The sequence below is a fragment of the Andrographis paniculata genome, unplaced genomic scaffold (assembly GCF_009805555.1).
Source record: "Andrographis paniculata isolate CXL003 unplaced genomic scaffold, ASM980555v1 Contig57END, whole genome shotgun sequence".
In the NCBI taxonomy this organism is placed as follows: Eukaryota; Viridiplantae; Streptophyta; class Magnoliopsida; order Lamiales; family Acanthaceae; genus Andrographis; species Andrographis paniculata.
Genome location: NW_026137592.1, coordinates 2,049,275 through 2,069,217, shown reverse-complemented (window position 1 = coordinate 2,069,217; position 19,943 = coordinate 2,049,275). Strand labels below are relative to the sequence as shown.

At 31.8% G+C, this 19,943-nt stretch overlaps 3 protein-coding genes across 6 annotated transcripts; 2 read left to right on the top strand and 1 right to left on the bottom strand.

The window, feature by feature from the left end:
* Positions 1-6,659: 6,659 nt before the first annotated feature.
* Positions 6,660-8,094, bottom strand: LOC127257223 (isoflavone reductase-like protein). Its single transcript, XM_051283605.1, has 5 exons — positions 7,912-8,094; positions 7,670-7,804; positions 7,209-7,449; positions 6,921-7,124; positions 6,660-6,826 (listed from the first exon to the last, which is right to left on the bottom strand). The coding sequence occupies exons 1-5, from the start codon at positions 8,092-8,094 to the stop codon at positions 6,660-6,662; spliced, it is 930 nt and encodes a 309-aa protein (XP_051139562.1).
* Positions 8,095-9,607: 1,513 nt separating this feature from the next.
* Positions 9,608-18,883, top strand: LOC127257477 (gamma carbonic anhydrase 2, mitochondrial-like). Of its 4 annotated transcripts, none has more exons than XM_051283923.1 (6): positions 9,609-9,923; positions 11,225-11,368; positions 12,495-12,620; positions 17,822-17,974; positions 18,375-18,503; positions 18,827-18,883. In XM_051283923.1, the coding sequence occupies exons 1-6, from the start codon at positions 9,809-9,811 to the stop codon at positions 18,880-18,882; spliced, it is 723 nt and encodes a 240-aa protein (XP_051139880.1). In that variant the 5' UTR covers positions 9,609-9,808; the 3' UTR covers position 18,883. The 4 variants fall into 4 exon arrangements, with proteins under 4 accessions (XP_051139879.1, XP_051139880.1, XP_051139881.1 ...); XM_051283924.1 differs by having other exon boundaries at positions 9,610-9,923; positions 18,835-18,872; XM_051283922.1 differs by lacking the exon at positions 18,827-18,883 and having other exon boundaries at positions 9,608-9,923; positions 18,375-18,656.
* LOC127257480 (50S ribosomal protein L31, chloroplastic) lies at positions 14,990-15,680 on the top strand. The gene is made up of 2 exons (XM_051283927.1): positions 14,990-15,139; positions 15,224-15,680. The coding sequence occupies exons 1-2, from the start codon at positions 15,071-15,073 to the stop codon at positions 15,551-15,553; spliced, it is 399 nt and encodes a 132-aa protein (XP_051139884.1). The 5' UTR covers positions 14,990-15,070; the 3' UTR covers positions 15,554-15,680.
* Positions 18,884-19,943: the final 1,060 nt, after the last annotated feature.

Genomic DNA, 19,943 nt, shown 5'->3' with positions numbered 1-19,943 from the left:
GTCCGTCCCACATACCATGTCACTTTCATTTTTTGGAAAATGATTACACACTTTAATCTCATTTTAAATTTTATTTTTTTAATTTTAAAATCTTAATTTATAATTATTTATATTATAGGATATTTTCACTAATACATTCTTAATTATCTACTAATTACACACCTCCTAAAATATTGTGTCTACAATGTAGCAGACACGGTATCTGGTAGGGATGGGCAAAAAAACCAAACCGAATTGTCTAACCGTTGAACCGAACTGAATCGAACCGAATTTTCGGTTAACCGAGCAAATTCGGTTCGAATACAAATACTGCATATTTGATATTTGTTCGGTTCGGTTCAGTTTCGGTTTTTCATATTTTTTTCGGTTCGGTTAACCGAACCGAATATATTTATGTATTTATAATATTATATTTTAAAATCTATATTAATAATTATATACGGTTCGGTTTCGGTTCACATATTTGAAATATTTGCAAATATTTTTTATTTAATTAGAATTTTAATTTTTTTTTTATATATTTTTTCTTAATTTCGGTTCGGTTCGACTTATTTGCAAATACTATAAATATTTCAATTAACCGAAATTTTCGGTTTGAATACGGTTCGCGATTTCGGATATTTGTTCGGTTCGGTTCAATTATCAAATACCTGCATATTTACAAATAACTGAACCGTGCCCACCCTTAATTTCTGGGCCGAAAGGAGTATAATTTATCGTAAAATTATTATAAAGATACATTAACCACCACTACTTTATATATATATATATATATTATTATATATTATAGGAATAATCAATAAATATATATCCACAAACCTAGGAGCGTGTAAAGTGTGTTTGGGTATTATATTATTTATAAACTATTATTATATATTATATCATGTATATATATATATTTGGGAACGCGTGCAACTGTGTCAGGGTATTATTATATATATAAAAACTATTATATATATATACATGGGTCACATGCACAAAGGTGTTTGTTTGGATGTATTTTGTAGATATGAAATGACTATATAAATGTATATTACAAATGTGAGGGTGTGATTCGTCGGGGGAGTTTGGGAAAAGTTGGATTTGGGTTTGAGTTTGGTTTTTATTTGAATTTTGGGATGACTTTGAATTTTGTTGTTTCTTTTGTATTTGATTTTGATTGGGGTTTGGGGAGTTTTGATGTGTATTGATTTGATGGATAATGAATAAAATAATATAAATGTATATTAAATTTAATTGATAAAATTTATATTGTATGATTTAATTATGAATTTATATTATATCAAATATATATATATTTAAATTTTTATTTATTTGTATTATAGAAAATTTTATTCTTTACAAAATGATATATATTGTATATATTTTTTTCATTTAATTATAATAAATATTAAATAAAATTTTAATTTTTTTTTAAAAAAAAAAAAAAAAACGCGCCCATTTTACTGCACACAGTAGAAATATCTTATATCGTGTGTGTATATATGGGTGTGGATTGGGGTGGAAATAGGCCAGGGCTTACAAAAGCCTACGACCTCGCCTGCACACAGTAGAAATATCTTATATCGTGTGTATATATGCCTACGACTTCGCCTGAATAAAACCTGGCCTGATCTGATCTATTTATTAAAAAGGTTAGGTCCAGATTTTTATTAAAGCTTTTTTATATAAATAGGGTAGACTTAGGCTTACAAAAAAAATTTTTATCAAATAGGCCGGCCTATTTAATAATAATATTATTATTATTATAAAAAATATTTTCTCTTTATTATTAATTAAGAATAGTTTTATATCTAATAATGATATATAAAAATATAATAATATTTTTTAAAAAAAATTAATTATAAATTTATTATAAAAAAACAAAAATAAAAATAATTTTTATCCTAATTTAAAATTTCAATATATGAACGGTTGTTGCACACATATTGCTTTCCCCTACAATTTCTTTGTTTTATTTACCCTAATTGAAATAGTCTCAATTCCTGTGGCTGGTGGAGCTATGTTATTAATTTCTAAATAATTTGTGGAAATTTTCAATATTACTTTTTAGTTAATTGTTGTGTGTTTTATTTGTAAAAATAATCAACTAAATGAAAATAAATTGATGTAAAATACATATTTTTTTAATGTCATTATGCAGTGATCTCTGTTAGCTTTCATTTGGTGTATGCAGACTTCCAATTCTAAATAATGATTTTTTTTATTTTTTTATGAATTGTAATATATATATATATATATTTGCAAACTATTATCATTATATATTCTACTTTATATGACAAACTAATATTATTATTTTTGTCATTGAAAAAACATAATTTTATTTTATATATATATAATGTAAATAATGGTATTTTTTTCTTGTTATAATACTAAATTTACAAAATTATAATAAAAAATTATTATATAGCATTTTAAACAGGCTCGTAGACCAGACCAGGTTTTTAAAAAGACCAGGCTTAAACTTTTAAAATATTTTTTTTTTTCAGATTTTAGGCCAAGCTCAAGCTATATATTTTTAAACCAGGCCAAGCCTATTTAGTCAAAGTCTGGTCTAACCTGGCCTATTTCCACCTTAGGTGTGGATAACCTGCTCAAATGTCTTATTATGTATTGTGATGGTATATAAAAATGTATAGTCTCACAACATCTATGTATCATTACATGTGCACTATATAATATATACGTCATTTACAAGACTTTTTTCTTAAATGTTTTTATATAAAAATTTGTCTCGTTAAAATTTTATCAGTAAAAAATTTTATGAAAAAAATCTCAATGAAGAAAAAAATAGTATATTATTCTTGTATTGTACTTTATAATTTGAATTTTATTTGACATTTTTAAGTCAAAGCATTCTAATTTCTTTCATTAATTTGTTTTAGATTGTTGTTAGAAGAGCCTTGGTTAATAAATTTTGCATAATTTTTCGAAAATCGAATTTGTTGCACATTCTTTGGAAGGTCATGAGCAAATTGCATTGTCTTTATGTATAGTTGTTGGAGGATTTTTATTTTCAGATATTAACTCACAATTTTTCAAATATAATTGAGTTATTGTCCTCATCCAACTATATTTTTGACTGGCTTCATAAATAGTCAATACTTTCGCATGATTCGATGATGCGACAACTATTGTCTAATTGACGGACTTCCAAGATATCACAATATCATCACATATAAATATATATCCGGTTTGTGATTGTACTTTATACGGATCAAACAAATACCCAGCATGGGCATAGCCTAATAATTTGTGTCGATAATTACTCGTATAAAAAATAGGCCCAGATCATATGTCCATTGGAGATAGCACAAACATACTTAACACATTTCCAATGTCGTTTAGTAGGAGATGACCTAGATCTAGCCAATAAATTAAATGCAAATGCAATATCTAACACTGTGCAATTTATTAGGTATATGAGTACACCTATAGCACTGAGATATGATACTTGTGGACAAACTATTTCTTCATATTTTATTTCCGATCTATATGGATCATTATTAAGATTAAGTGACCTAATGGCATTATTCATATAAAAATATTTTAATACCTTTTGGATATAAGTTGTTTGGTGGATAAATATTTATTATTCATATATTAAATTTGCAGACTAAGATAGAACTTTATCTTTCCAAAATCTTTGATTTTAAAATTTTTTCCAAATATTGCACAACTTAGTGGAGCTCTTCAGGGGTTCCGATAATATTTAAATGATCAACATATATTGAATTGATCATGAATTTCGATCATTTTCGTTCATAAAAACACATAGACATGTTGGGTCATTAATGTATCTTTTTTGGTTAAACACTCAGTGATGCGGTTATACCATATGCGTCAAAACTGTTTAAGTTCATAAATACTTTTGTACTTTGATAGAATAACATTATCTGCGATTTGCTTTGTATGTTTCAGGCATGCCATATCCTTCAGAAATTTTCATATAAATATCATTCTCCAGTGAGTCATATAGGTAACCAGTGACTACGTTCATAAGACGCATATCAAGCTTTTCATGTACTGTTAAGCTTACAAAATATCTAAATGGGCTACAATCTATATATGGAATATATGACATTGTGACTTTTGTACTTAGAACCATTGAATATATCCGGTAACTAATTTGAAATATGTTGCAAGTGTACAATTTTTTATACTTCTGATTCATATTGTCATGAACGAGGATCTAGGAAATTCATAGGTATTTTTTTTAAAAAAATTTCTTTTCAGTTGATTATGTTATTTCCTTAATGTCGAAAAATTTGTTTCGTCAAAATGACAGTTTGCAAATTGTGTAGTAAAAAGATCACCCGTAGGTGGCTTGAGTTTTTAGTTATCGACGGTGATTTTTACACGATAAAAATTCCCAAACGACGTTGGAGGCCCATTGTTTGGACGATGAAGTGGTGCAATCGGCGCGTAAATTGTGTAACAAAAAATCCTCAAGTGAGAAATATTTGGCTCTTTGTCCAAACACTAATTGTGTTGGGGAGTATTTCTAATAACTTGTTGGTCTAATTTGCACAAATGCTGATGTATTTAATATTGCATGTCAAAAAATAAAAAACAGAAAATATGAGTTTGAAAATTGATTGCATCCTTTTGATAAAGAATTCTGCTAGATCATTTTGAGTGTGAACATAAAGAACATAATGTTCAACAGTTATTTTTAAAGCTACGCAATAATAATCGTCAAATGCTTGTGATGAATATTCACTAGTGTTATCGAGATGAATTTATTTTTATTGGATAATTATAAAATTGTGCTCACAGTTTCATTATTTGTGCAAATAATTTTGCAAATACTAAATTGTGCGTAGATAGTAAGTATACGTGTAACCATCTCGTTTATGCATCAATTAGCACCATGAAATATTTAGAAGACTCACGTGGTGGATTTACAAGTCCACGTATATCACCCTAGATTCTTTCAAAAAATAATGGATATTCACTCCCAACTTTGATTGTTGACGGTCAGATTATTAATTTGTCTTGTGATCATGCAACACAAATGAATTCATTTGAATTCAAAATCTTTCAATCTTTCAACGAATAACTTATAGAGTTTTCGATTATTTATTTCATTGTGGTATTTCCAAGATGCATGAGGCGATCGTGCCAAATAAAAAAATTATTTAATCGTCTAAACTTCAGGTCTTCCGAATACGTTTTTATGACACTTATTTTGACATAATATAAGCCAGAGGACAACGAAGATAATTTTACAATTGCACATTTTTTTCCCATTAATAAATTTTGTAATAATCAAATATTCATTATTTGTATTATCCATTGTTTCAATGTGATATCCGTTTATGTGAACCTATGACCTCACGGTTAAGTTAACTCCTCACACCACCATATCATCCTAACGGGCTAAATATATGTGTGGATTACAAGTGTGTTTGGGTAAATATATATGTGTGGGTTACAAGTGTGTTTGGGTAATAATAATTTGCTAATATATATTAGTTTTAAATTATTTTTTATTAAATATTTATAAATTATTAATAAATATCATTATATATCATCATCACCACCACCACCACCACCACCACCACCACCACCACCACAACAACAACAACAATAATAATAATAATAATTTTAAGAAGGCTAAATTACATAAAACCTACATGTGGTTTCATGAAATTGCGTCAAATCCCCTATACTTCTAAAACTGCATCAAACTTCTCGTGATTTCGTAAACTTTGCGTCTAACCCCTTCAACGATTCTTATTTAACGATATTTGAAATAAATGCGCCCAAATTGCGAATAAATATTATAATTTCAATTTCTAAACCCCTAAGATTACAAATATATTCATTTTTCTTATATTTAGTTTTAAAAAAATTAGTAAATATACTAAAAAATAGTTATTATTTTCAGGTTTTAAGAATTTATTTTGACTATTTTTTTAAGGCTAAATAAAAAAAAAAATAAATATATTTGTAATTTTAGAGGTTTGGAAATTGAGATTTTAAAATTCATCACAATTTGGACACATTTAGATCAAATACGGTTAAATAAGGACGCGGTACAAATTTTTTTATAATTGTCTATCAAAATCCAATAAAATCCATAAATTTTACAAAATTTATTCATTGTTAAATACCTCATGATTCTAAAAGATTTTTAAAAATCTACATCCATATTTTAAAATAAATTGAATACCTCTCAATTTTAATTTTTTTTAAATCAAACTTGAATTAAAATACATACAGAATTTAAAAATTCAACAAAATCACTGTGATTGAACATACCCTAACATTGAAAATGAAAATATGAAAAACTTCAAGAAAACAAGCCATATATATATATATATATATATGCATGTCAATAATCTCAAATTTTTAAGGTCGTGTCTGATTTTAAAACTATAGTATCTTCAACTAACAAAAAAAAAAATTACCATACATTTTTCAAATAATATTAAAAAAATAATATAATATATATACAATATACATACACCGACCAATAATTTAACACAATATTGTATTTAATATTACTTACACATTTTTCATAACTAAGATAAAAATATTTAAAATTATATATACAAAACAAACACATCCGTATTAATTTGTATAAAATGACAATAATTAAATAACGCAGCCATAATCATGATATATATATATATATATATATATATGCAGTCTCACACAAACTGATGAAGATGCTCATCCACAGTGGTGTACTTGATCTCAGGATACAGCTCTGAAGCCTCCACCCCAAAAGATGGCTCGATTTCGAAGTACGTTTGATCGCCATTCGCGTAAATGGCGTGCAGGATAGCGAGATAGAAATTTATTGGAGCCGGTGATTCTGCAATCCCCAGCCAGATTTGTTGAACCACAATCTGAAATTTAATGAAGAGCGGCAATTGGAAGAAATTAGGGCTAATTATGATCGATATAACCTTGGATCTGCTTCAGGAGCTGCTCGTCAGAGATATACTCTTTCTCGAGGCTCTTACCGACCTTCTTCTCCCACAATGCAGCCATCTCGTTGAAGGAATAGATGTTCTTCGGCGGTTTGATGTAGAGGATTTTGTTCAGTGTTCTCGGATCGTCCACGGCTTTGATTGTGTATGCGCCAATGTCTCGTTCATCAACGAAAACAGCTGGAAGGAATCGAAACTGCTGCTGTTACAAATACAAATACAATCGTGCAATTTGTTTGTGTATTTGGTGCGATTGATGCATACCTTTGGTATTTCCATCTCCTACGATCGTCACTTTGTCTCTAGGCGGAGCTGTGGCGTAGGGCTCCTGCGACAGCGTCGCCAGAAAATATCCGAAGGAGCAATTGGATGAGACATATGTGTAAGGAATTGCTTCTGCTTCGGTAGCACGCCGGATTTGAGCTTTGATTTCGAGTAGAGTCTTCGCAGGTCCAACGCCGCGCGCGCGATCCACGTCGTTGCCGAATTCAGAAGGTAAGAATCTCTGCAGATAATGGTGAATTGGTGATAGAAGATGATTGATTCTCTGTTTTGAAATACATTAGATCACCGCTGGTGGAATTTAATCAAATATCCCCAATTTCACAGGCGGTTATCGTTGAATCGGAATTTCCTAGACCTAATCCCCAAATTCAGAAACAGGACATTAACCGGAAGAATTGAAGCTTAACGATTAACGATGGAAAAATCAGAAGCGGATGAACCTTAACATTTCCAGCCTCCTTAATTGCAGAGATGATCTTAACTTGATCAGCCAGCTGCAACGAACCTACAGCCGATATAACCACATCCACCTGCTTAATCGCGGTCACCAAACTCTGGTGATCATTCAAATCGCCCTGCAGTTTTCCCAAGCAGAAAGCACACACCAAAAAATGGAAGACATCAACCAGTTATTCGCGCAGAGAGAGATGAATCGAACGGTGCAAAAGATGAATACACATACATTAAGAATGGTGACTCCAGAGCTCTTAAATCCTTCGACTATTTTCGCTTTTACAAGATCAGAAACAGTGCTCTTTCTTATCACCGCAAATGTCGGATGACCAGACCTCAAACTCGCTTCCACGATGAGCTTCCCGATGTAGCCAGTTCCTCCGATGATCAGAATCCTGCTCTTCTCCTCCATGTCTGCTCTGCAGATTCTTCCCGAAGCTTTTCAGATATTTGAAAATACACTGTTAAAATGTTCAAGCGCGCGACTGATATTTATAGGACCGTTCTCTTCCACGTGTCATACTTCGATTGGTCTGTTGTATACATTGAAATTTAAAACAGTAAAGATAAAAGAAGAAATAAATTGATTAATTTTATAATAATTAATAATAAAGTAAATTTAATTTATGAATTTTTTTAAAAAATTGAGGATAAATTTGGTTGAAGAAAATAATATTTTATTAGTTAGTAAAAATTTATAAGATACTTTTGATATTTTCATCCTTTGTACTTGATATGTGTATATATATATATGTATAATAATATATTTGTAAATTATATAAAATTTAAAAATATTTTAGAATTAATATATAATTATTTTATTATAATAATAGATATTTTGGTATATAACTTGAGAGGTATTTTTTTTTTTTTAAAAAAAATGAACACCTTTAGCTTGGATAGACCAATAAAATAAATACATTTGACTAGGATGTAAAAAAATATGTTTTTATAAAAAATATTGCATAGTAATTTTTTTAAAAAGAACAAATATTAAGAATTTGTTTAGTTTTGATCTAAAATTTAAATTAAATTAAATAATACTTTACTAGTAAGTGTTTGTCAATGAAATTGTTTGAATATATATAATATATATATACTTTTATATAAAATATAGTGTAAATATTAATAATAAATATATATAATAAAATATTAATCTTTTTTTTAAAAAATGTGGTTTTTTATGAAAGGGTTGAATAACACAGCTTTATATGGGTGTGTTTTCTTCTAAGTTTTTTAACTTTGTTTTACTAATTTTTTTTTTTAATTCAGTACATCAAATTAAATACTTATATTTTTATTTATTATACTATTTTCGTTTCATAACTAAATATTCATTTATTTTTTGTATGTAGTTTTAAAAATTGATATAAAAATAATAATATTTGTGTAATATATTGTAAGTTGCAAGGGTATTTGTAATTAGACATACAGTACAGTTACTAAACAAAAATGAATACTTGAGACTAAAATAGAAAAATGGATACTTTGTCTGAGAGGAGAAAATATTATATTAAAATTTATTTTTACATTTAAAATATTATATCAACAAATATTTATATCACATCAAACAACTATTACAATTTAAAATTTTACTATTTAAAATCAAAATCCAAAATCAAAATCAAAATCAAAATCTTAGTTTGGAGGATTGGATTATTTACACTATTTATCTCATTTTTTCTCCAAAAAAACATCAAATCAAACACTTATTTTTTATATTATACTAAAAATTAATTTTCCATTCGAAATATCACATCAACACCTATTTATATCACATACACTTATTCAAATTTAAAATTTTTACATTTCAAATTCCAACTCAAAATTCAAATACCAAGCAAACACCGTATATTTCTATTGATACCAAAATAAAAATAAACACACTCAAATATTTTCAAGTGAAAGCGGCAGACAAGTGCAGTGTCCGAAAACCCGAAAATGCCCCTGGTAGTGTCAACAGTTCATTGCCCTGCCCTCAATCGCTGCGCCCCCAATCAGAGGTAGCTGCCGAGCTCCCGTAGTTCTTCGCCGATCGAACTCGGAGGTCCCTCTCAGCCTTGCGAATTAGGGTTTAAGATCTTGCTGATACGGTTGTAGTCGAGAAACGAGGTTGATTCGGTGAAATGGGCACCTTAGGGCGAGCTATTTACTCCTTGGGGAACTGGATTAGAGGAACGGGTCAAGCCATGGATCGACTGGGTGTCCTCCTCCAAGGAAGTTACTATTGCCCGGAGCAAAGTGAGTCGTATGCTAATTTCGTTTGTTTTAGTTTCATTTATTCGAATTCAGGCTACTTCGAAGAAGAGAAGAAAAATCTGATCGACTTGTCATTTTGTGTTTTGATTTAGAGTTAGGTCAGTGGAGTGGAGGGGGTTAGTGGGTGTTCGGTGGGATGATTAATCAGTTCGATGTATAGGTACATTCGATTTAGGGTTTATCGGATTAATTTCAGTACAATTGCTTGAAAATCTTGGAAATTGAAATCATTATGACAGTATTGAGTGTTGTTCTAAGGATTTAAGAGGAATGAAGGTTCATAGGCTGGAGAACACAGTGGTTAGTATGCAGGAGAAAGGAAGTTTAGGGTTCAGTGAACATTTGACTATGAACGGGAGATTATGATAAAGGATTCGAAGCAACTCAAATTAGAACTGAATTCAAACTCATTCCCATCCCAAGAAGTAGACTTTTTTTTATTAAGTAGACTTTAAGATGAGGATGGAGGGTTCGAAGTACATTGTAAAATGAATTGATCGAAACAGGCATAAGAATATGTTATTTAGTAGTTATATATCAATCCAAATGTAGCCGTAATAGTACTCCTGTGTGTGCATTAATCTTATGTATTTCTCATAGTACTTCAAGGGCTTGCTTACTTTGTTGTGCACGCTATGTTATAATTTATAACTTCGATTTTAATGAGTGTAGCAAACTGAACAGACCTAATTCTAATTTTGATTAAGGCATACTTGCCTTAGCTTCTTAAGACACTGACATGGTTAAGGGGGGTTGTGGTGTCGTTGAATGAATATACCATAGATACAAGCTTGTTTGCTAACATAATGCTTGTTCGTATTTGTTTCATACAAATTCTAAACATATGTTTGTGTTTCTTATTAGTAAACAAGTTTGTCTGTTTGGCTGAATAATGTTAATAAGTTGTGAACAAGCTTGTAATGAAAGTTATAAATAAAAACTAAACGAATTAAAAAATGAAATTGATATTATTACAATGCCCATAAGCCACAACTTGAATAATAAAGCAATAATTTCTAATGAAGATAAACATAAATTTTATGAGTTTGTAAAGTTGTTTAATTAATGTTATAGCAGTGTCTAACAAAGAATATAGGAGACAATATAACATCAAGTTATATCCCCCCTACCCCTGTTTCTTTTATGATTAATAATTCATTGAGATTAAAGAATAAAAAGGTTCTTTTTTTTTCTTTCAAATGCCTTCGATATTCGTTCCTTTATTTTTTTATTTTGTCATTTGTAACTGGCCTTTTCATTCACTTTGTATTATTTCATGTCAGTTTCTAGGCATCGTACCTTGATGAACCTCTTTGATAAAGCTCCTGTAGTTGATAAGGATGCATTTGTTGCCCCAAGTGCATCTGTCATTGGGGATGTTCAGGTGGGACGAGGATCATCAATCTGGTATGGGTCTGTCCTGCGAGGTATGTGCCCGATTAAAAGGTTTGATGGATGAATGTTATTTACAAGTAGATGTTGCAAATTAAACGCAATCTTCTCATAACAACTTGTCTTCTATTTGTTTGATATGTGAGCGAGTGAAATTAAGGAATATAGAGCCTGTGTTTCATTGAGTTCTAACATGTCTCTATTTTCCATTAAGCAACACTTGTTCTTAATGCTGCCTACAAAACCAATGCAAGAGTTCATATTGATTGTGAACTGTTACTGCTCTGTATCCATGGAATCACCGATACTAATGTAGGGTCGTAAGAAATGAATCTAAAGCAGATCATGTAGTATGGCACTTGGGTTTTGTCGTCACTAATCACACCTTTGGTGTGCATCCTAAGTACCTTTTACTCAAGTGCACGGGACAAGGCATGGCCCCACCTTATCCTTTTTTTTTTTTTTTTGCAGCAAGTTCACCTCTTTGTTATTTTGTAATTTCTTGCTAAGTATAAGGTGAGGTATATTTTAATTTCTCTTCACTATATAGGGTGTGTTCTTTCAACAAAAAAACACACACGTTTTCCCCAAAACATTATGTATCACATACATTCATTATATTTATATTTCCTACACAATTTCCTATACCTCGAATAAAAAAATACCCCTTCAGATTATCTCACAAACAAACACACCCTATAATATTTTATTTGTTTTAATTTTATGTGCTGTGTAACTGTATTTTATTTGTGTTACAAATATGTTGAAGTTCAATGTAGTGCAGTCATGCTCAGTGTTGTCAAAGAAGATCTTCCGCCTTGTCATACCCTTTTTCATTGACAACCATCTCCACAGCAACTTACATGACTGGGACGATACATTCTCTACATTGTCTCTATAAATTTTCATCTAGTTGTTTCTTAGGAAAACAAGCCTTTGCAGTTTTTACGATTTAGTTTGAATAAGCTTTTTAAAATTGGTTTCTAATTTTATCAAGGAATAATGACCTGGATGATTCCATTTACTGGGTACTTAAGTTAATATGAATATTTTGGAAAAATAACCCTTTAAAGGAGAAAACAAAAGTAGAATTTGGTTCTTGCCATAAATTTTGAATTTTTTTCTTCCTTTTTATTTGTTTTGTTTTTTCCCTGGACACAGGTGATGTGAATAGCATTAGTGTTGGCTCTGGAACTAATATACAAGATAATTCCCTGGTGCATGTGGCAAAACATAATCTCGGTGGGAGAGAATTGCCAACTATTATTGGAAACAATGTCACCATCGGTGAGTGCTCATATTGCCTTGTATTCCTTTTGACTAACTATTTCCTTTACGATCTTTGGTATGGTGTTTATCTACCTTTCGTATGTAGTTCCATTGCAAAAGTTGAACATTTGACATAACTCATGAATGTGTATTGATTTTAACTTGAACTGTGAAAACACAGGCCACAGTGCAGTACTACATGGCTGCACGATTGAGGATGAGGCTTTTGTCGGAATGGGAGCTACCCTTCTTGATGGCGTGGTTGTGGAGAAACACGCCATGGTTGCTGCGGGTTCCCTTGTGAGACAGAATACTCGAGTCCCTTATGGGGAGGTAAGACTTTCTATTCAACCAGGCCAATTTGGATTCGAGCATTTGAGTAGAGGAACCTCAAATTCATAGCAATAATTATTTGCTCTTGTTTGGAGGAGTTTAATTTACAACATATTTACTGAAAATTTGACATACATTCTATTCTTGAGTCATTTCTAATTCCCCGTCATTCTTTCTTTAAATCCAAACTCCTCCTATTGGCATGGTGCTTGAAATGTTTTTTGTGGTTTTATGTTCTCATCCTTCCAACCTATAAGAAGTTATACATGATATAAATTGCAGGCCTCTTTGTTTTGCCACATATATATATATTGTTATTAATGTTAAGGCTATCATCTTATGATCGATATATATACAATACATGTGGAGCAATGAATATTAGCGTTCATACTTATTTGAATAAAGTTATAAATGTACAAGTAGATTAGACCTTAATCTACCATAATATCGATGCTGTGATTGAAGTCTTTGTGAAAGTTTTTTTTACCAAAATGCAAAAAAATGGCCATTCGGAATTTGTTCTTTTTCTGTCTGAATACCTTGGGCTGTGACCATACTTAATCTTATCGGAAACCTGTGTATGTATCTCAGGTGTGGGCAGGTAACCCGGCCAAGTTCTTGAGGAGGCTCACCGATGAAGAGATCGCCTTCATCGCCCAATCAGCCACCACGTACGTCAACCTTGCCAAGGTGCATGCAGCTGAAAACGCCAAGTCCTTCGACGAGATTGAGCTGGAAAAGATGCTCCGCAAGAAGTTCACTAACCGCGATGAGGAGTACGAGTCCATGATTGGCATAGTTCGAGAGACTCCACCGGAACTTGTTCTTCCTGATAATATTCTCCCCGAGAAAGCCCAGAAGGCTGTTCAATGAGATCTTTCTTTCACAAGCAGTTTTTTGCATGCCCATCTTTATTTGGATCTTCCCCAATTTTCATGCCTAGGACCTATCATCTGCTCCAAGCAGAGACTGTAATAAACTGTTCTTCATTTCTCCAGACAAATAAGGTTTGAGATTATAAGGATCAATCCAGCAACTATGCTTTCCTTGTATTTGAATATACCCCTTTACAGTAACTCTGATTTACAATCCCATAATGGATTTATTCATAATCTAAGTTCTATGTTTTCTTGTCATTTCCAAGATTTGCAGTTGAGGCCCTTATTATTATTATTATTATTATTATTATTATTATACTACTGCCGTTAGTCTTTTTCATTTAGTTTTTGTCCGTATTATAAATTAATAAAAAATGACAAAAATATTTGTATTAATATCTTATAATACTATTATAATATTTATAGAAAAATTTATATTCCATTGTCTGCCTTAAAAATATATTGTATTGTATTTAATATTAAAAATATATTGTATTTGTATAATTTTTTTTTTACAAATTTTTTTTTACAAATATCCTATTAGTATTACAGGAGAAAATATTTTTGCAATTTTTTTTTTTGTTAAAGTGTACTGCGTTTTGATTAAATAATTAATATTTAAAAATAAGGCAAAAAATAAATGAGACCTTAGAGCGGAGGTAGTATATATAAAGATATTTGGATTTCAGTTTAATTTTTATTTGAATTTTGAGGTGAATTTGAATTTATGTGTTTCTTTTGAGTTTAAGTTTGAGTTGAGTTTGGAGAGTTTGTGTATTTATTTAATGATAATAAATATAATAATATAAATGTATATTAATTTATATAATTTAATTATAAATTTATTTTATATCTACATATATATTTATAAATTTTTATTTATTTATATTATAAAAATTTTTATTCTCTATAAAATAATATATATATTGTATATATTTTATTAAATTAAAAAAAAAAAAGAAAAAAAAAGAAGGTGACAGCCTCCGTCAGGCCGTGATACCAAACAGCCCAAGTTTAGGCAGTTTTCTGCCTAAATTTGGGCAGCAGAAACACACCCTAATCTAACTGGGTTGGAATCTAAAACGGTTCGAACAGTAAGTTTACGGTTCCTATTTGAACCGGAACAGCCGGTTTTCCGGTTCCAAACCGTCAAACCGGCGGTTCCAACCGCCATTTCGAAACCGATTGCGCCAATCTACTGCTCAACCACAAATCAATTAAGCCCCAATTCCTCATCCTCCCCAAACAAGCAGCGCCATGGCTCTCTCTCTATCCACTTCATTCCTCCACAGTAGTGTCCACGCGCCGCCGTCCCTCAAAGCCAAGGTTAGAAAGCTACAATTATTTAAGGAGCTCGTGTTTTGAGCGATAGACGCCGCATTGTAATTCTGTTTCACTTTGATTTCACAGGTGAAGGGAGCGGCCGGCAACAGTCCGGCGCGGTGGAGCTGCCGGAAGAAGGACATACACCCAGAGTTCTACGAAGACGCCAAAGTTTACTGCAACGGTGAGCTGGTGATGACGACCGGCGGAACCAAGCAAGAGTATGTGGTGGACGTGTGGTCGGGCAACCACCCGTTCTACCTCGGCAGCCGCTCGCAGCTCCTCATCGACGCCGATCAGGTGGAGAAGTTCCGGAAGAGATTCGCAGGCCTTGACGAGATTATGGAGATTCCGGTGCTCAAGGGGGAGATTGTGATTCCCCCTAAGAGAAGATCTGGAAAGGGCAAAAAGAAATGAATTACTCTTGCTGCTCTTCAATTAATTTAGGGTTTCGAACTGTAATTGTTGAATTTTTGTGAAGAAAATATGGGGAAAATGTGCCACAATGAACTGATTTATCTGATCTTGATTGTGTGTTGTTTAATCGATTGCTCTGCTCTGAGTACAGATAATTTTATGAGCTCTTAATCTTTAGGAAGCAAAAATATGGAGTGAACGAATGTAGTTTAAGTTTGCAGATTCTATGCTTTTAAGATGAAATACATTATACACACACAAACATATATATATATATACATATATTGTTGAAATTTTTCCGTTCTTCAATTAACTGATGGATTCATGTTTGCCCTTGAAAGGTTTCTGGAGGCATTCAAAAGATGATGAGCTCAGATTCGGCTAGAAGAGAACAATAGTAAGCAATTTTTTTCAAGCATTGGTGTGTGGTTTAGTTCTGAATTAGGGAAAAGGATTTGTAGACGAAATTTAAGTTAAAATGGATAAGAATTTTGATGGTATATAAAGGAATTGGTGGAGCAAATGTCTTTTGAATAAAGGAAAGGTTGCAAGACTTGATAGCGAATAGATTTGTTGTTTACATTTGAATGAAGATCTTGTTGTTCGTGGGTGGTGGCAATTCGTATGTATAATGTTGATTGTACTCTCTTCACTTTCCAGTGTTGCTTGTTTCTCAATTCGGCCGTGTGTCCATTTTCTTAGGTTTGTGTTTGCTTGTCCTGTTTGTGACAATCTACCAAACATACATGTGGGTATTGAGTTGGATTGCGGTGAAATGCAAACTCTTTGGAGAGCTTAGTATGCTCAAATTAAATCATTTTGTTTGTAGTAGCAACAGAGGGTTGAGAAAAAACCGAAAAAACTTCGAATTGGGTAACCAAATCTTTTGTTTCATATATCTAATTCTCTTCGGGTGTTTTTGATTTGCATTTGTAAGTTCAAAGAGAACAGAGCTATTTTTGTTTCCATTTTTGGATGATAGTATAAATAGTACTTCCTCCGTTCCATTTCTCATGTCTATCTTTCCATTTCCGTTCCGTCTGTCCCACTTATTTTGTCACTTTCATTTTTTGAAAAAATAATTATACACTTTAATTTTATTTTTAAAAATTTAATTTATAATATTTTTAATTTTAATTATTTACTAATTATACCCCTCCTAAATTCCCGTGCGTGTACAAAATATCCGGGACGGAGGAAGTAGTACTTTTGTTTATTTTTAATTTTTTAGTGTGTTTTCATTTTTATGATGGCCTGCCCTAGGGGACAAACTAGATTGGAAAAGTGTGGGTAGTGTTTGACCTAGTGACCTTGCAGTCACTGGCCAATGTACCGCAACAACTTGATTATTGGGTATGAAAATTTTTATGAATAGTAAAAAATAGTAATGAATGTGATATTTAGTGAGAAAATTGAAGTTTTAGATAAGATGAATATTACTAAAATTTTCAAAAGTGTTTAGTAAAGGGAACCTTTGATTCTCAGAGGGTTTGTTTTTTATTTCAAACCCAAATTTATAATATTCAGCCCATGCAATTTTTACTAAAAATATTCAATTTTATCTCATAAAATATCACATCAAAATATTATTTAAATTAAATTTCAAATAAAATTTTTTGAACTCAAATCAAAATCATTACCATTCTGATTTTATTCTTTGTTTATTCATACATAATTACAGGGTGTGTTTGATTTTGGTTTCAAACCAAAACCATCACTCTTCAATTCGTATGGTTTTTAATAAAAATATGTTATTTTTACGACAAAGCATCATATCGATATACTATTATTTTTTACATTCAATCTATTTTCAAGTCATTTCTAATTCCCCGCCATTTTTTCTTTCTTTAAATTCAAATCCTCCTATCAATGTGGGGCTTGAAACGTTTTTGTGGTTTCATCTTCTCACCCCTTCCAACCTTTCCACACTTGTTTATCTTCTACTGGAATTATTTCACTTTGATGTATTCTTGTAGGCTAAGAAGTTATACATGATATAAGTCGCCAACTATTATTGGAAATTCCACTTTGATGTATTCTTGTAGGCTAAGAAGTTATACATGATATAGATTGCCAACTATTATTGGAAACAATGTCACCATCGGTGAGTGCTCATATTGCTTTGTATTTCTTTTCACGTTTTTATTTTCTTTACAATCTTTGGCATGGTGTTTATCTACCTTTCATGTGTAGTTCCATTGCAAAAGTTGAACATTTGTCATAACTTATGAATGTATATTGATTCTAACTTGAACTGTGAAAACACAGGCCACAGTGCAGTACTACATGGCTGCACGATTGAGGATGAGGCTTTCTTTGGAATGGGAGCTACCCTTCTTGATGGGCGTGGTTGTGGAGAAACATGCCATGGCTGCTTCGGTTTCCCTTGTGAGACAGAATACTCGAGTCCCTTATGGGGAGGTATGACATTCTATTCAAACAGGGCCAATTTGGATTCAAGCATTTGAGTAGAGGAACTTCAAATTGATAGCAATATTCTTTGCAATTGTATGGATGGATTTAATTTGCAACAGATTTACTGAAATATTTGGCATGCAATCTATTTTCAAGTCATTTCTAATTCCCCATCATTTTTTTTCTTTCTTTAAATCCAAATCCATGTATCAATGTGGGGCTTGAAATGTTTTTTTGTGGTTTTATGTTCTCACTCCTTCCAACCTTCCCACTCTTGTTTATCTTCTATTGGGCTTATTTCACTTTTTTATTTTTGTAGGCTAAGAAGTTATACCTGTTATAAATTGCAGGCCTCTTTGTTTTGATTATATTTTTGTCACTAATATAAAGGCCTCTCTGTGGGCAGGTAACCAGGCCAAGTTCTTGAGGAGATTGAGCTGGAAAAGATGCTCCCCCAAGAAGTTCACTAACCGCGATGAGGAGTACGAGTCAATGATTGGCATAGTTCGAGAGACTACCCGAGAAAGCCCAAAAGGTTGTTCAATGAGATCTCTCACAAGCAGTTTTTTGCCTGCCTATCCATATTCAGATCTTCCCCAATTTTCATGCCTAGGACCCATCATCTGCTCCAGGCAGAGACTGTAATAAACTGTTCTTCATTTCTCCAGACAAATAAGGTTTAAGGTTATGAGGATTTGCCACCCCCAAGTGATCATTCGACAAAGCGAATCAATCGAGCAACTATGCTTTCCTTTTATCTGAATATACCCCTTTACATTAACTTTCACAGATCTGATTATCAATCCCATAATGAATTTATTCATAATCTGAGTTCTATGTTTCATTGTCATTTGCAAGACTTGCAGTTGAGCTTCGCGGCCACAGCTAACAATGGAAAGGAGAGAATGCAGTAAGGTAAGCGCACAGATCCAATCCAATCCGATCCTCTAAAGATTTTCGATCAATAGTATGCCGTGACTAATTCATTTCTGTTTTTCATGCTGCACTTGTTAGCAAGCTCTCGACATGTTCCCGACACAAAGACGGGCTTCTTTCCCCAAAGGCTAAGACACCATTTAAGCAGGTATGAAGTTCTTTAACTCGTAACCCCCCCCCCCCCCCCCCCCCCCATGTGCAATGCAGAATGATTTCCTTAAAATTGTAGATTGATAATAACAACATGTTAGAGCAGCATCATAGGCATTATCTGCTGGGTGTTTTATATACATAAATAGAATGAATCAGTCAGTCAGTAAGTCACTCCCCCTGCATTATTGGTGGTCAGGAATCTTGAAAAGCATAGTGGGATGAATATGATTGATTGCCTGTGTGTTTCTGTTTGTTTGGGAATTGAATTGAATTGAATGGCCAACATTTGTTCACTGATCCGTGATTTCAGCTCACCTGCATTTATTTTATCTATTCGTGAATTTATTTTTAGTTGTTTTCCCTGCATAAATAAATAGATAAAGGTAGAATGATCATCATAAGAGGCTCCCAATCATCCCACTAGGTGACCCTATCTGTTTTTTTTTTCTTAAAAATCAATTTTTTTTTTTTTTTATATGAACTTTTGTCTGGGTCTCGCCGCTACTGCGGCTGCCCAGTGACTAGTTGACAGCTAAAGTGTTTTTCGACCTTGTCATAAAAGATACTCGAATCTTTGTATTGGCTTGTCATTTGGATTTTTAAAGTTTTGGCTTTCTTTCTTTCTTTTTTGTTTTTTGGAAATAATATACAAGTGTTGGATTTAGTTTTTAAATTAAAAGTAGGTTTTTGATTGAAAATAAGTGTTTATTATCTAATGTAATTAGTTTTTAGGAAATGCCAAGAATTTGAAGGTGTTTTGTGATGTGATGAATTAGGTGTTAGATTCTGTTTGTATATTTCTGCCTGAAAATTGTGTTTACTTGATTGTGTTTTTTTGTCTTGGCAATTGAAATAGATGCTATATTTGATTGTGATACATTTATGA